At 39.5% G+C, this 16,623-nt stretch overlaps 1 protein-coding gene across 3 annotated transcripts in view; it reads left to right on the top strand.

Moving 5' to 3' along the window:
* The window catches only part of myo5b (myosin VB), a 120,798-nt gene that overhangs the window by 89,144 nt on the left and 15,031 nt on the right, over positions 1-16,623 (top strand). For 2 of the 3 annotated variants that reach the window (XM_066712200.1, XM_066712201.1), the window contains exons 21-30: positions 296-535; positions 1,129-1,365; positions 3,125-3,218; positions 5,115-5,260; positions 6,016-6,135; positions 6,538-6,672; positions 7,206-7,271; positions 10,355-10,594; positions 12,217-12,311; positions 15,621-15,698. In XM_066712200.1, the coding sequence (XP_066568297.1) occupies positions 296-535; positions 1,129-1,365; positions 3,125-3,218; positions 5,115-5,260; positions 6,016-6,135; positions 6,538-6,672; positions 7,206-7,271; positions 10,355-10,594; positions 12,217-12,311; positions 15,621-15,698 (1,451 nt within the window). The remainder of the gene's footprint in view (positions 1-295; positions 536-1,128; positions 1,366-3,124; positions 3,219-5,114; positions 5,261-6,015; positions 6,136-6,537; positions 6,673-7,205; positions 7,272-10,354; positions 10,595-12,216; positions 12,312-15,620; positions 15,699-16,623) is intronic. The other variant, XM_066712202.1, reaches the window with a different exon arrangement.

Raw genomic sequence — 16,623 nt, 5'->3', positions numbered from 1 at the left:
TTTTTACTACAAGAGTACATTGCACTAATCTGGAGTTTATCAACTTTGCATGTGATATGTTTTGCATACTTTGCAGAAGACATTCTTCTTGTGCTCACTGACCATCTCAGTAAAATTGTCTTCTAAAGCCATGACTTGATGCTGAGTGTTGGAGAGTGATGGTGTGAGGGAGCACTAGAGTCTGATGCTCTCAAGCCCATGCAATACCTGTGCCGTTCCTGTATGTGTTACCGTGGTGGTAAGGATGCTATGCCTCTTTTATTTTATTTCATTTTTCTTCAACCTCCCTTCTCAGTTCCTGTTACACCACAAGGCTACGATCATTCAGAAGTCGGTGAGGGGCTGGATGGAGAGGAGGAAGTTCCGTCGCGCTCGCAACGCTGCCGTTATCATCCAGTGTGGCTTCCGCCGCCTGCAGGCCAAGAAGGAGCTGAAGCAGCTGAAGATCGAGGCACGCTCTGCAGAGCACTTCAAGAAGCTCAACATCGGCATGGAGAATAAGATTGTGCAGCTGCAACGCAAAGTGGACGATCAGGTAACAGGGTCTCGTGATATTACACAAGGCAAAAAAAAAAAAACTGGTTTAAACTCCAAATTCATGCTTGCTGATATCATAACAGGTGACTTGTTGTGATATTGATACATCAGCCGTGTCCTGGTTAAATCCAGGCTTTTCCTACCTAAATTGGCTCCCCATTGTGCCCGAGTTCTTTCTTATGTCTCCCTCTTGTCAATAGGACAGTGAGGTGCTGCAGATAAAATGGGTACTGCATTTCATGGGTGTGGTCCTACTTGTAAATTCTGATTGTCTTTTATTTTGAGAAAGAAATGCAGACCACAGAGTGGAAATGTTGTTGTCCATGTAGGTACCTCTCTGATCCCTGAAGGTTAAGATGCATCATTAGAAATCAGCGGTTTCCCAAAACAGCTGCGCTCTATGTGTCATGCTCTCTTTCGCCCTCAGTATCCAATGGTGGAGGTTGGCTGTTCTGTGAAGTTCTCACAATTTGGCTATTTATCTTGATTTTTGGGTCCTTATCTGCTGGAAACGCCTCATGGCTTTGCATACCATCCTGAGCCTTGGAAATGGGCTCGAGCCTCTGCTTACCTGCTTCTGTCCTCCTCCAGAACAAGGAGTACAAGGCCCAGAACGAGCTGCTGACCATCGCCAACAACAACTACGCCACCGAGGTGCAGAAGCTGCAGAAGGAGGTGCAATACTTCCGCGACCACAAAGACGACGGCAACCAGTTGGGCACCCTGCAGGAAGAGCTGGAGCGGCTGCGGGCCGAGCTGGAGAGCGCGCACTCCCAGAGGAAGCAGCTGGAGGAGGAGTACTCCACCGAGAAAGCCAGCCTGCGCAAGGTGGGTTCCCATCCAGCTCTGCACATTATCCCCCTGAACGGCATAGCGAAGCCTGCAATCTTTGATTATTAATGAGCTGAAACCACTAATGCACTGCCAGCTTGTCAACGAACTTCAGAAAGGTGACAAATGAGAGGAGGCTATTTTGGTCATGCTGCTTATGTATTTATTTATTGTTTTACATAAGATAATCCTTTTATAAGATAATAAAAGAAGACTAAAATGTACTTTATCCATGAAATCTCTCACTCCCTCAGAGTTTTCTTGCGTCATATGCCCTCATAAGGAACATGAAATATTGAGTCCTAGTGGAGTTACTGCTCCACAAGAGTGCTTAAACTCTTTAGTCCATTGAATTGGTTTTTAAATGGAGACTCTAAAATGTAAGGGCTTTTGGTTATTTTTAAGATGCTCATGTCTATGTTACTTATATACTAACAGTAATGTACTGGTATATTTAATATTATGTTTAATGTATTTCTCTTTTTTTTTTTGTAATTAACATTCTACTATATTTTTTAAGGTGACATTAATCATGCCCTAAATTTGTACATGTCAAGTACAATATCCAAAAAAATATTGGTTGGTAGAGAGTTCCTCCCTCAATCTGCTGTCTTTTTCACAGTATTGATTTTTCTTTTTTCTATAACCGCTCATACCTGAACTGAATTAAGTCTCAGAATTTAGCCGAATGAAGTGTTTTATGTGTGCACGCACCGGGGGTCATCTCTGGTTACCAAATATCTCAAATTCACACACATTCCTGAGCATCGTGTGTTGTTCGTACTCCTTCTGAAAAAAGCTAATCTGTTCTCAAGGATATCTGTGTCTTTTTACTCTGTGTTAAACAGCCACGGAAACCGATAGCTTCTTTTTTGTAGAGATCCAAATGCTCCCTTTGTTTCCGAATTTGAAATCGTTTAGACTGTCAGGTCTGCAGAGACCATTAAGAAGGTACTGTTCATTTGCACACAAACACACATTAACCTTTATAATACTGATTATGATAAAAGGTGGAAAAACTCTCTACCTGGTTATAGATTGGACACACATTATAGACATCACTGAAACAAACTGAGCAGGATTTACATAAACTGCTGACCAGACTGAGCTCCAGGTAGAATTTGGCAGGTATACACATTCAGAAGCACATATTCCTTTCTTTTATATCTCATGGGAACTATGGATGTTTTGTTTTTTCTCTCTACCTGGCATTTTGTGGTAGTTAGTATCCTCCCTTTAAGTGAAAATGGGATAGGCGAGTACTTTTTAAACCTTATACAACTTTTTATGTTTTTATTTAGTGATTTTGATTGAATTAAAATGCACTTGCGAGTTCCAAAGTCAGTTTTGAATGTTTTAGACTCCTGATATACAGACTAATTTCTGCAGCTTGTTCATGGTAATGCGGTGCTGTGAATTGCAGAAAGGAGGTTTATTTTTGTGCTTTGAAAATTCAGTCACAGCAGGTGGGAGTGCTCGGTTACTTTCCCCGAAGGATTCGAACATGTTCTTCAACTTCACTGTTTCAGGTGTACACAAGGTTTGGTTCACCTTCGTGTCACAATCAATGAACTTGTTTACCAAAGCAAATGGCTAAATAAGATTTTTTGTTTTTTAGAACAGTCTGGGCTGTTTGCGTTTTTTTAAGTATGCGAAAGGGGTAAAGAAGAGAAAATCTTCTGAATGTGTGAGACTGCCAGACTGTGCCAGTGAGTGTTTGTAGCTGACCTGTGTGAATGGCATTAATTTCGTGCAGAGAGTGGAGGATCTGGAGAAAGAAAATTCCCTGCTGAAAGATGAGAAGGAGGAAATGAACCAGAGGATTCAGAACCAGTCCAAGAACAAGGAAGGTGAGACTTGAGATCAGACTACTCACTTTCTCACACAAAAGCTAAATTGCCACCATCTTTTCAGGGTCCTTATTCCTTGCTTTGTTTTGATTTTGGCTCTTAAATACAGTATTTAATTCCCTTGGGTAGCATTTATAAATCTGCTAAATATAGGAAATTTGCTTGGTTCGGTATTGGCAATGAAGCACGTTGGTGTTGCTTGCTTGTGTAATGTCCATTGTTTCCTGATTTGAGGTGACTTCAAGGACCAGGACCAGGTCTAAGGCTGCTGTCAACTTTAAAGCAAAAGCACTCCACTTTCCTGCAGCTGTATAAATATGTGATATGCAGGGGTTTTAGATGTTGGTCCACTCTCCTAACTTTTCCATGCCAAAAAAATAAGCCACAAGTTGAACTTAACCACTTGCCAAATGCCGCCTTTGAAAATATACACAAAAGGATTCAATGCTGGAGTCAAATCAGTGTATTTAGGTGCAAATTGGAGCATTTATCCACTCCTAAATGCCGGATGCTGTTGCTAAAAGATGCTGTTCTAATGAAGCACTTCAGCAATTACACTGACGCATCCCAATGTATGGAGGATTCAATGTGCACCCTCTCTCAGTGACAGCACTGTCCAAGGGAATACGCAGTGAGCAGTGAGAAATTGAGAAATTGTGTCAGCTGTCCTCCAGGACCTGGACGGCCGCCAGCATCGCCCCTGCTTTTCTCAATGCTCCTTCAGTCCAGAGCTGCCTGAATGGAGTTTGCTGAGAAGAGTAATTGAGAAGCCATAAGCGGCTGTAGAAGTGCATTGATTTAATTTTTACAGCTTTTGTTCTTTATATTTGTTAATAAAACCGTGCGGTGTACTGCAGGAGAGCCCCAAGGCATTGTGAAGATGTCATTCATCAAGAAGCCGTATCGGAGATGGAAGGTGCTGCAATAATTATTCTATGGCACCCAGCAAAGTTACTTTTTACGTAAGGTTTTTATTGTTGGTGTTAAGCTATAACCCGGCAGGTTTTGTTTTTAATGAAAGCTGAGCTATCGCAGTGTTCAATGCATTTATTTATTCTAAATGTTGCATATTGGGACCTGCTAATGCTACATCCCACCAGGAACTCAAGCATTGCAAAATCTGACACATTAACATTGATGAACAGATAATGTTTTTGACACAAACTAAACAGGACTATTTAGGAGAACTAAACACTTCCACTGTTGGGATGCATTTAAAAAAGGAGAAGGCTGATAGCATACCTAAAGCATGGAACATGGAATCAGTTTCCCAGTGCACTTGATTGGACTCCCTTTAAACCTTAGCAGATTATATTTTGTGTTCAATTAGCCACACTAATTGATTGTCTAAACTGCCTTCTCTGGTTTGGTGGTTCGATCGGTTTTGTTCGGTTTAATCAGTACCTTCATTTTGTTTTTAATTAGGGTCTTATGCATCTGTATGTTTAGTAAGTAGGGGAGAGTGTTTTTGTCAATAGAATTACAGTAGTTGAATAACTTGCAGGGTTTAAGTTGTACTGCGGTTTGCGTTACAGGGATGCACTTGATACGGTACACGGCTACTACATCACAACAGATTAGACCACTTTCTAACGATGATGGAGTCTCAAGCTTTGGCTGCTGTTGTTAACTGTTACTTCTGTTTTTCACTTCATTTAGCAAAGAGATAAAAACAGGTCAACACAAAATAACAGTTAATCTCACTCAGTGTTTTTTGTGTTTTTTCTACTTCTTCATTATATCTGATTGTGCACTGTAAACATTATGTATGAGCAGACATACACTCAGTACTGTGCTGGAGTCAGAAAGTCCACTAGTTTCTGTGCCTGCTCACACATTCTTCCGTGGTGGGGAGTGAGAGAACATATGATTTTCTGAGTGTCCTTTTCCTCTCAGACCAGGTCAGCAGAGTGTCTGTGAAAGAGGGCCAGGTACAGGCGGAGCTGAACGAGGAGCGACTGCGCTATCAAAACCTGGTGAAGGAATACTCCCGGCTGGAACAGAGATACGAGAATCTGCAGGAGGAGATCTCACTGGCCAAGGTAACAGGAGAGCAAGAAGGAGAGCATGGTGTGGGGCAGTTTGTCCAGGTGACCATCAGATGAAGATGGGTTTCCAGACATATCCTTAAAACCCGGTTGTGGGTGTTGTGCCTATTTTAATATCTTGCTTGGAAATAGCAGAAGTATTAAAGGATTACCTACCCTCAGTAAAATGTACATTTCGCTGTGACAAAATATGGAAAAACACTGCAAAAGCAACAGACCCTCCTCTCCACTCCCCTACCTTCCCTACACAACACCCTGTACTCACAGCATGCTACCAACCCAGGGCTCTGATGAGCCTAACAGTGTGACAAGATGATTCGATGACCTGGGGGCTGGAGATCTCTTTAGCAGGGGTGGACAAATCAGTATTCCGGACCCCCGGGACTGCCAAAAATTGGGACTGGACTATCAAATGTCCCAAAGCCTGTGGGACTACTAGTAATTAAGTTGCTAAAATTGTGTTTTTCTGTTCTGAACCATTTACCACCTTGGAAATTAGATCTGTCTACAATGTATTTATTGGAGTGTTAAATGGAAATGTGGGATACCAAGATCTGCGGTGGGCTACCATAGTTGAGCTTTTGGTATCCCACTGCACTGCCACACATAGAAGTGATTTGTCCCCCCCAGCTTTAGTGTCCTTTTTAATACAGCAAGTGAAGGGTACCAGTGCAACCTTTGAAGTTGGCCACAAAAATGTGAAAAGTTATTTGATGTTAGTCTAATTCTTCTCTCACTCTCTCTCTCAGTTCCAGCCTGGACACAGGAGGAACCCATCCAACCAGAGCAGCCTGGAATCTGATTCCAACTACCCCTCTATCTCTACCTCCGAGGTGGGCGACACAGAGGACACCATACAGCAAGTGGAGGTAACAGGATCACTGTCTCCATAGCGGCTGGGAAGAGGGGTGTGCAAGTCTGATATATTCAGATTAGTGTCATTTGTATTATTATTATTTCGTATTTGTTTGGCCAACTCCTTTATCCAAGGTGACTTAAAAGTTATAGGTTATAAAAAAAGTTATGTCACAATGATCGTGAAACATTACTTTGCTACACAAGGTCTATTAAAAGATTAACACTGGAGTGCTAAAACAGCATAATAGTGCCCATTATTGAATGTATGTGTACTTTTATTTTCTATCTTGGTTTTGTAGTCAGCGTGCACCATTCTCTCACTTTATTTAGCTATGAGTTATCGCTCCACAGATATGTACATCTTTGGTACCACAGTATTCTAACCAAAGCCCTTTCTCTTATTGGTGTTATAGGAGATGGGCCTGGAGAAGGCAGCCATGGATATCAGCCTGTTTATGAAGCTGCAGAAGAGGGTGCGGGAGCTGGAGCAGGAGAGACGTCGGCTGCAGACTGACTTGGAGAAGATGGAGGAGCTGGTGAACCGCAAGGTCTTGCTCCCTCTCCGTTTCTAATGTTTGGCAGTCAGGGGCATGCATTACACAGTACAGTGTTTATTTGTTTGTTTGACCCCTTGTTTGCTACTCTCATATCTTCAATGGCACTATTAGATCTCCCCCTAAGATTCAGCTTTGGTTTGTTGAACCAGGGGAAGGTAATATGCTCTTCACGGCGATCTGCTGCAGTCCTGAGACTCTGTTGAAGGATACTAATGGTAGTACAATCCTGGCTCTGGATGACTACAGTGCAGTAGGTTTTGTAGGTCTCTGAAGCTGCCAAGATCCTGATCATTTAAATGGCTCCAATGAAGCCAATAAGTATTCTAATTGGATAGTTTAGAGCTCAGGTAGAACTGATTGTACACCCGTGAGCCATGCAACATTAATTAAAATGACATGTTTATCGTGCTGTGCCTTTAAAGCCCTTCTCGGCATTGGCATCTGATTATCAACAGATTGCCATGTTTTAGGGAGACGATTGCATCGTTATCTCAAGTCAATTTCTTTGTTGTTTTATCTCGCAGGGGAATGAGAACAAGAACTCGGCTGATCAAGACTCCAACGGCGACTCAGCCTACAATAGTCTCAAGGTACAGATCCATATCTCTGTCTGCTTAAACACTGCCCCGAACGCCACCACATGCACTGCTCGACATGTCTGTTTTTCTTTTTCTTATATTTGTCTATGTACGTACCTGCCTGTTGCCATTCTCCTTCTTGCTCTTTGGATTATGGGTGAGTGAGTAACGGACTATATAGCATGTTTATCTGCTGTCAACTGCTTATCAAAACGTCAAGAAAAGCCATGGTTTCTCTAGGCAGATTAGCCATATTGTTTACAACCATAGACAAACCCATAACACCATAGCTGATTTCATTCTTCTTTTGGTTTTGCCTTAATTAGTTTTGTGTCTGAAAGGCTGTACCTCAGTGTTTTCTTTATGCATTCAGCTGTTTATCAATGTATGTGTCTATTTATGTACTTAAGTATTAGTGTGTCATTTCCAATGTGAAAAGTGCAAAAATAGAAAATTCCTGACATTCTTTTATAAGCTCTACCTGCAGAGATGATTGTGGTTTATTGTCCTAATGGTGCATTTTACTGCAATAGCTGACGCAAAACCTAGAATATTATTTTATTTCGTTTTATTATTGCCTTCAGTTTTCATAACAGTAAGCCCTTTAATTAAATTAAGCCCAGCAATCAAACCTGGAAAACAAGGAAGAAGGCAGTTTAGAGGAGTGATGTATGCCTTCTGCCACTCCCTGTGTGATTTTGTTCATATTACAACTTCCATATTGTAAAAACTATGTATAAGTATATTCAAAATAACTTTGTCAAATGCAGCCTGGCAGAGTGTGTGGATGTCAGGTGGGAATCTGTGACAGTGAGGCCCTGGATTAGAAACCATGCTTCACCACAGCACCGCTCTGTAATTGACGAATGACAATTCATCCTTGAAACTCACAAAAAAGGAACCTGAAATGCATGAAGATTAAGCACTCTAACACAAAATGTCTACGTTACAATGGGAACTCTTTGTAGAACTGAAGTGATCAGGGCATTGGAAGTGTGCTGTAAGATTCTTGGTATCTTCATACTTCATACATTATTTCTGTAGATTACTTATCTCAACACAGACAAAATGATTAGTTAGATCCTTTTTACCAATTCCTCCTGGACCCACACATCCAGAACCGGCTACACTTACAGTTTATAGACAGACAGACAAGTAAAGCAGCTATGGCCATATTCTTGGTTGAAAGTTTTTTTTTTTTTTGTAATAGGTCAGTATCATTTAAGGTAGAAATCTAGGAATTGACGAACCCAGCTGGAGAAAAAAAATATACCGTCAGAGGTTTCAAAACTAATCCGAAGGGTTTTCTACTCGTTTCATGAATTAAACCTTGAAAAGTTTGTTTGGTGGCTCTCCCATGGCCTTTCATCAGTAACTGAGAATATTCTCTGATCTCTGTGTCTGGAATATCTTTTGGTTGTGAAACAAGCCTGGAGCTGTTCATCGGTGGGTAGAGCTAGGATCATGCTCTGAAAACTAGATTGGATATTAAGTCAAGGGGCTGCGTTGGGAGGCATAAATTATAGCATTGAAAAATCCAAATCACGCACATCTAAAGTCAATTGTTTTTTTAATTAGTCATGGTTAGTTAATTTAGCTTGTGCAAGGTCAGGGAGATGTAAAGGATAGAAGTAAGCAGGGGGAATATCTATTTCTCATCTAATCAAAGAGTTTAATTCAACTGACTGGATGGCAACTGTTTGTTTTTCCCTAGCACTGCAGAATGTTGATGGATGGAGCAGAATAGAGAAACTGGTTTACTTGTGTATTGTATATTACTGTAATTCAGTTCAAGATACCTACCGCACTGCTTGGCCTGTTAAAAAGAGGTTCATTTCATTTAAAAATGTCATTGAACAGGTCTGTCAGTGATGAGTTCCATTAAGAGCAATTGTACTCAACATCTAATGCTCCCTGTTGAACAACCTAGGCCAAGAGTCCAGTACAACATGGACCCACCTACAAACTCTAAAGTATCAACCAGGTACTAGATAATTGGTTTCTGTTGCATAGAGTGAAGAAACCCCTGGCAAAAAACAGCTACCCATACTTTTACAGTTAAGAAGACGTGAAAACATGTTTTGGAGAAATTAGACATTGGAAGCTTTTGTATTTATCTTGTTTATCTGGTTCCTGGCATTCACCCTGTGCTCTGTAATTGTAGCTCTCTGCTTTTCAACTCCCACACGCACATGAGGAGGACATAGTGGCGATGAATGAAAAAGGTTAAAAAGCCAGAGACTCAAAACAGAGCTGTAATTTTGTTTTAAAATTAGATTTTAAAAGCAGGTACAAACAACTCAACTTGGTGACAAGTTCCTATTATGTAATCAAGAAGTGCAGTCAACATCAATTTAATGATAAATGTGAACATATCAAAACACGGGACTGTAGCAATAATGTTCACCAAATATGCATATTTGTCGATTACCTGTTTAACATATAATTCCCTCATTTCATAACGATCATTAAGAAGTCACAATACACAAATTTTTAGTTGTGTGAAAATGTTAATTATACATTTATATTGAAATTTGATTTTTTTTTTATGTGAAACGTGGATTTAACTTTCCACCTTCATACTTGCTTTACCTATGTTAAACTGCCAAACTGACTTAAACCACAAACCAGTGTTTTGTGTATTAAGAGTTAGTGTTGTTTAGAAACAGCCTGTGAACACTGGTACTTGGTTTCAGGCAAACTAAGTAATCAATAGGGGACATTTCACAAAACCATTTACTTAATATAATATTACAACTTAAATAATAAAACCACATTATACAATAATAAAAATCATAATTTGGTGATCCACAATAACCCACATCATTTAGAATCTGGAATTGTTTTTGTTTGCTTCCTGTAAAGCAAATTATGGAAATGTTAGAATAATTCAGCATTATTTGTACCACCTTGAAAGAAAATAAATATTAGTGTTTCATTCATTTGTATACAGTCAATTTTAGACATCCAAGGTTTTTGCTTTGCTGTGTTGGCAAAAAAGCTAAATCCATTTCAGTGGAAACTTGTCAAGCCTAACCAAGCTGTAACTGCCTCCCACTGTGTTCCCAACTCTTTTTTTTGTATCCTCCCAACAGAGGCAGGAGCTGGAGTCCGAGAACAAGAAGCTGAAGAATGACCTGAACGAACTGAGGAAAGCCATCGCGGAACGGGCCACCAACAACAACTCATCCAATGAGCTGCAGGAGAGCTACAACCTACTGCTCAACCAGCTGAAGGGAGCCAATGAGGAGCTGGAGGTGCGCAAAGAGGAGGTGCTTATCCTGAGGGCGCAGATTGTGAGCTCCGCCCAGCAGAAGGAACCAGCCAAACAGATTGTAAGTCATCTTCTACAATGCTGAGCTTACATAAACTTCCTACGTATCCCTCCAAAAATATATACTGGGTCTGTAGGACTGCCTGCATATGAAGCCAATATTTCTCTCAGTGCTTTTGTGAAATTTAGACTTTAATTTGCAGGTGAATTATCACAACTACTAAGAACCATCTAGATTTGAGGCAGACATGTAACAAACAAGATCCCATCATGTTTTTAATTTCAGTAGGGGCAAATAACATGCACGACACACATTTTGTGGTGTGGTGTTCATTTTTTATTTATATAATGGAATGATTTCAATTGCACATCCAGTCAGCAGACGTTTTGGTTTCACACAACACAGAGCACAAACACGGGTTAATTTGATCATGTCCGTTCTAGTGTTATCTGCACAGCTTTTGAATTCTGGTGAATTAAATCATTTCCCCCTTTGCTGTTGTTTATAACATTGCAACTTGAATGAAGTGAGCCCAAAGAAAATGGCAAAAAATAAGACGTGAGCACAGTTTTCATTTTCAAAAGCACTGCTGTGAACCAATTAGATATAATGGGTTTTTCTGGTTCTTTTGGCACAGGGAGTCAAGACTATTGACTGCTGAATGATCCATGACTCTGGAGCTTTCTGCATTGCTCTGTTTAATTATCAGCATTTAATTATACACCATTATTAAAAAGCCCCACAAATCTGACTTTTTTTTTAAAGCAGCGGAAGTAACTTCAACCTAAATTAACCCTGGTTCGTCTGGAAGCTGTATTCATGTTGTTGTTTTTTGGGCTCTCAAGTTAAATAAAGAAGCAACACAAGGGAATTGGACACCTTGGGTTGGGGACAGAACTGCAAACCCCTAGAGAAACAATATCATTGAAAACATTAACTATAAATATGTACCGTCTTGGTGACACTTTTTTCTGTTAGTATTATCTCACTTCAGTATTCATTCAGTATTTACTTTAACATTTCATGCTGTTTAAGCTGTCTGTGTGCTTTTGTGTTGGTGGCACGTTCCTCCTAGTCAGACTTGAAAGCATCTAATCTTACAAGATGAGGGTATAATATTCTTGCTTGTATGATAAATTGAAGACCGTATGTGATCATTGAAAAAAACAATAAACTACGATGACAGCAAATCATGACTGCAGTTCATCTTAACCCTAATTCTCATTTGACACTCTTAGAACATGCGGTTCACAAAACAAATGTGTGCAGAATCCTCAGTGACTCATGCCATAATCAATATCTGCAAACCATGTATAACGACAGGTGAATTTAACAGGTTAAATCATTAAATCCCTAGATCCAGATGCCAATGAAATCGAGAACGAAAATAAATCACCTAAAGATAGTTGATTGCAGCTTTATATGCAGGTTGACAATCAAAACCTTAGCAGAGAAACCCCAATGGATTTTATATGAAGTACCCTCAGTAAATGCACTTCCATATATCACCCATTGAACACAATATGTGTGAAGTATGTAGGTTCTGTGACTATATATAAACATCTCATTCTGTTCTTTTTGTTTTCTTCTATGCATTGCTTGACATCTTGCCTTTCTATAGGAACATAAATGAGTGTTACGTGGTTTATTTTCTTACACTGACATTGCCACTGTTTGTGCAGGAAACCAATACCATGCCTGAATGGACTAACAGCAAGAATGAAATGAGCAGAGACGATGCTATTAAAGCCTACCATGGGATGTGTGAGTCCAAAAAGTAAGTGGAAAAGACTGTGGAGGCCAACACAGGTATCACTCTAGATGTTCACAGAAATACATATCCACAGTGGTGTAGGTTTGGTTTCAGAATTGGGAGGGACATGTTCCCTACACCTGTGGAGCCAGGCATGCATTATTGGGGGGGACAATGTAACATTCTCTCAACATTTGTGGGGGGGGTGTCCCCCGGCCCCCCGGCCCCCCGGCCCCCCCTAAACCTACGTCTATGCATATCCACAATATATTTTTGATTATCCCTGATATAAAATAAATTGTCAGCTTTAACACTCATGCATAACTACTTTAAAACATATATAGAATAATTTATTATATGATTTATAATAAAAATTAGTTTTGTGCACATATTGACAATGTGCACAAAAATGCTGTGAACATCAACAAAAAACATTATTTTTTGAAAAAATAATTGGAAAATATATATTTATAGAGATCTTGATTCACGAATGTCAGTGGCTTTTGTTGAAACAAGTAAGAGATGGCAGTGTGATGACTTTCTGGTTCATTGTGAGAAAAACACTCCAAGTCAAACTAATTTTCAACTATTGAATTAATAGAGGGAAAAAGTTAATGTTTGGCGAAGCCCTTCAGAAGAGCTGCCTGTCCCCAATAAAGAGATTTTATTTTTAATTCAAATGTACATTTATATTATACCGAGTTGTCCTGCCTCACAGATCCTAGGAAGAGTGCGAAGTTTGCTGTGTTGAAGAATAATATAATTTAGCATGCTGCAAAACAGCTTTACCCCGAAGAACTGATGAACTGAAGCCTGTTCAAAGTGGATTGGATTCAGTCACACTCGATGTAGCAATACTGGGCGAGAGACATTGACTGTGTGTATCAGGAGCTATTTTGCTAAATGTCAGTTTAATAATGGGAAAGAGAATAGAAATAAACTCCATGATTCAATGTACCATAAATGTCCCTGGTTGGAGAGGGTGGGATTTCTTCATGTTTGTCGAAACTGTTTTTAATTCAGGTTTCCTCGTTTCTTCCCTTAGTGCAAATTAGTCATCACAAACTCAATCAACTGTTATTCAGTGTTATGAGTCAGTTAGTGTTGTTCTCTAACCCAACAATTGTTTTATGTAGCCCTTAAGCTGATGTCAAAATATCAGGAATGAACCCTGGGCTGCCGAGCCCACGTAATCTGAGCTTTAAAACGGCCAATTAGCAGCATGTTCAGCAGCATAATTTCAATCAGTGACTCTGTTCTGTGAATGAATTAATAATTGTGTTGTTTTCATCCACCACGAAGATGCAGGTCTGTGGGCAGTAAGACATTAAATCACAGCCTTTCATAATGGAAACCTAAAGTTTACCTCTTAGCCTTGCACTCATGAACACCAATCAATAATCACAGTGCTGATGAGAAGTGTTTTGCAGTGCTCACAATCTCAGTGCTAGGTCAGAAATTCCCACAGAGAACACTTGCACAATTAGGAAATTGACCAGATCTACTGTAGCCAAATAGTTCCTGTCTATTGAAAATGGTCCTGTAGAAATGCTCTATGGAATCCAAATAAAGCTGCCTGAAAAGTGTCATAATTCTTTAAAATTAAAGATTGCACCAAAAGTATTATATAATCAAAATTTAAAAGGCTTTTTCCCCTGAATTACAGTAAGCAAAATACAGTATGCAAGACCACAGACTAATGTAGTTGGCAAGCAACAGATATATGCATGTACTTCTGATGGCATTTACAAACAAAAATGATTCAGTTGTGTAAGGAAGTATTTTCCATTCTGAGAAAAGCATGAAACTTATCAGTTTCTCTTCTCACAGAGTGCAAGATCATATTGGCATCACAGAACATCTGGCAAATCTTATTAAATGTGATCAAGATATTTTAAAAATAGTTGTACGATTTCCAAAAGGGAGCCACAGAGAGGAGTCACAAACATAAAGGGGATGCTTTTCAGCTGTTGATCAATGTTAATAAAAAAATAATGAATTAAAAATGAAAAGTACATCTGGGGAAACTGACAGATTTGATCTGAAATCAGGAAAGTGCAGAAGGGGATGTGCATTTTAATCTTTCAACAGTCCCAAAGTGATATTTGAGAACCTCAGACTTAATGATGCTGCCAGTCTGCTGTGCTTTCCTAGCTGCAGCTGTTGGAGCTGCACAGAGCAAGAGAGGGACAGAGACAGTGCTCTGGCAACACAGACGCCAGCCACATCAGTTGGAAGATGCTTGAGTATTTCTCTACTCTTTTAATCCGAGAGTAGCAAGCAGTGCTAAATAGGGGCAACAGCACAAACAGAATGCTGTGAGAGAAACACTGAGAAAATGCCAGGATAGAGGTTGTTTAAGTCTCAGGTCCTCATCAGAACAATCCTGTTTTGTCATATTATATTCTACATAATACAAGGTTTCCCACTCCAGTGAAAGAAAAGAAAAAACTGAACGTACAGTCACATTAACATAAAATTGGCTCTCCTGGGATCTTTGACTTTTTTTTAACTTTTTTTATTGGAAGGAGTATTATGGCACAGACAAAAGGTGCTGGAACAGTATTGAGTGATACATACGGGTTGTGGGCTAATACTGTGAGTAATACTGTGCATCTTTGTGAAAAGGCAGATATCAGTGATGCCCTGCACAGGTGTGTGCAAATTCCTGCAGTATAGAAACCACTCGACAGACAGGCTCTCAGTCAGCCCTAACACTATTGAATGCCTTAAATTAAACACCAGAGAACCTCACATTATTCTGATTTCACATACACCTATGACATTTCTAGATTAAGTAAAATAAAGAAATTGTCCTCAAGTTTGGTGTGGTTTAACTTCCTCTGACCTAGATTCATAAACATTCACCAGTATACCAACCTGACACCTTTTTTTCATCACAAAACACAATGAACTTGCATCAGATAGAATGTCAGGATTGAAATTGTAGAGTCCGTGCAGAAACCTTAAACCTTTTAGACTGCATAACATTTGCAGTTTCTAAAGAATGATGCCGGATGAAAATGCTTTTGGAACATGGCCCTGACCTGGATTCAATTGAAAAGTTTAATAAACCCTGCTATGAAGTGTAGTCATCTGTCATACCCATAGAATCTACTTTTGACTTAATGTGGCAGAAACAGTGTGTTGAGAGTTTTTTTTTTTCCTCTCTGACTCAACCTAGGACTTCCTTTTCTAAATTGATATATATAGATACATATATTTATTTCAACTCCTCCTTTCTGGTGCAATTAACCTGTCTTGCTTTGTCTTCTCTTCTCTGTCACCTTATCCTGCTTCTCTCTCGCTTCCTCCTGCTTCTGTGGTTTCCAGCAAGGCCCAGGACTGGGGGTATTTGAATGAAGATGGGGAGCTTGGTCTGGCCTACCAAGGTTTAAAGCAAGTCGCCAGGTCATTACCATCTCTCTTCTTCTCTGCTTTCACCTGTCTCTGAAGGGCGGGAGGGCTTTGGTTGTGTTGTCCTCAGTCTTGGGGAACATGCCTGGTCCATTCATGGGAATCCCATGTCATTCTTCATTTGAAGCAACATTTTGAGGGACTGACTTGGTTTATTCAGGTAAAAGAACAAGAAGAGAAAAATACACTAAAGCAGATACTTCAGTTCAGCGTTAAATCTGAAATAGATAATAAACTAAAGGATATGGCTATCAGTAATTGCGTTATCAAAACCCTTATCTTCAGTTCTGGTTTCCTTCACATTTTTGACTTTCTGAGAATGAGAAGGCCAGATTAAAACTTAGCAAGTTATAGATTACCCATGCCAGCAGTTTTAACATCAGGTTTGCACTTAAACTGATGTATTTACTACGTCCCCACTGTTTTATGTTCCCTTGCACAACAAACCTACAAAAACAAAAAGCTATGGATTTGTTGCAGTTTTAACTGGATTTCACATTTGGTATAATATAACATCTCGGTAAATAAAATCTAAATGTTAATTTTAAAAATTGCTTTTGTAAAGTATGGTACAGTCCAATGTGATTGCCTTACAAATGTGTTATTAGAAAATATTTTTATTTTAACTTTTTAAAGAGTAAGAGATGAAAGGAAATAAAAAATGAAACAAATGAAATGAATTTTCAGTCTTTTCAAGACATTCGTGTTTTAAAAAGGCGAGTTGGAAATCATGCATTTTAAATTAAAGTGACTCGCATTCTTTATGCACAACCTGCAGCTTAAATGCACTTTCCTATTAAATGCTCATAATGAACCTATTCATACATAGTTAACCACTTCCAGAAGATCACGGAGACTGATGGAAATGGCTTGTGTGTTCTTTAACATTTGAAGACTCGTGTTCCTTCTTTCATGGCAC

Source organism: Amia ocellicauda, chromosome 8 (assembly GCF_036373705.1).
Source record: "Amia ocellicauda isolate fAmiCal2 chromosome 8, fAmiCal2.hap1, whole genome shotgun sequence".
NCBI classification, from domain to species: domain Eukaryota; kingdom Metazoa; phylum Chordata; class Actinopteri; order Amiiformes; family Amiidae; genus Amia; species Amia ocellicauda.
This window is presented reverse-complemented; position numbering and strand designations above follow the sequence as displayed.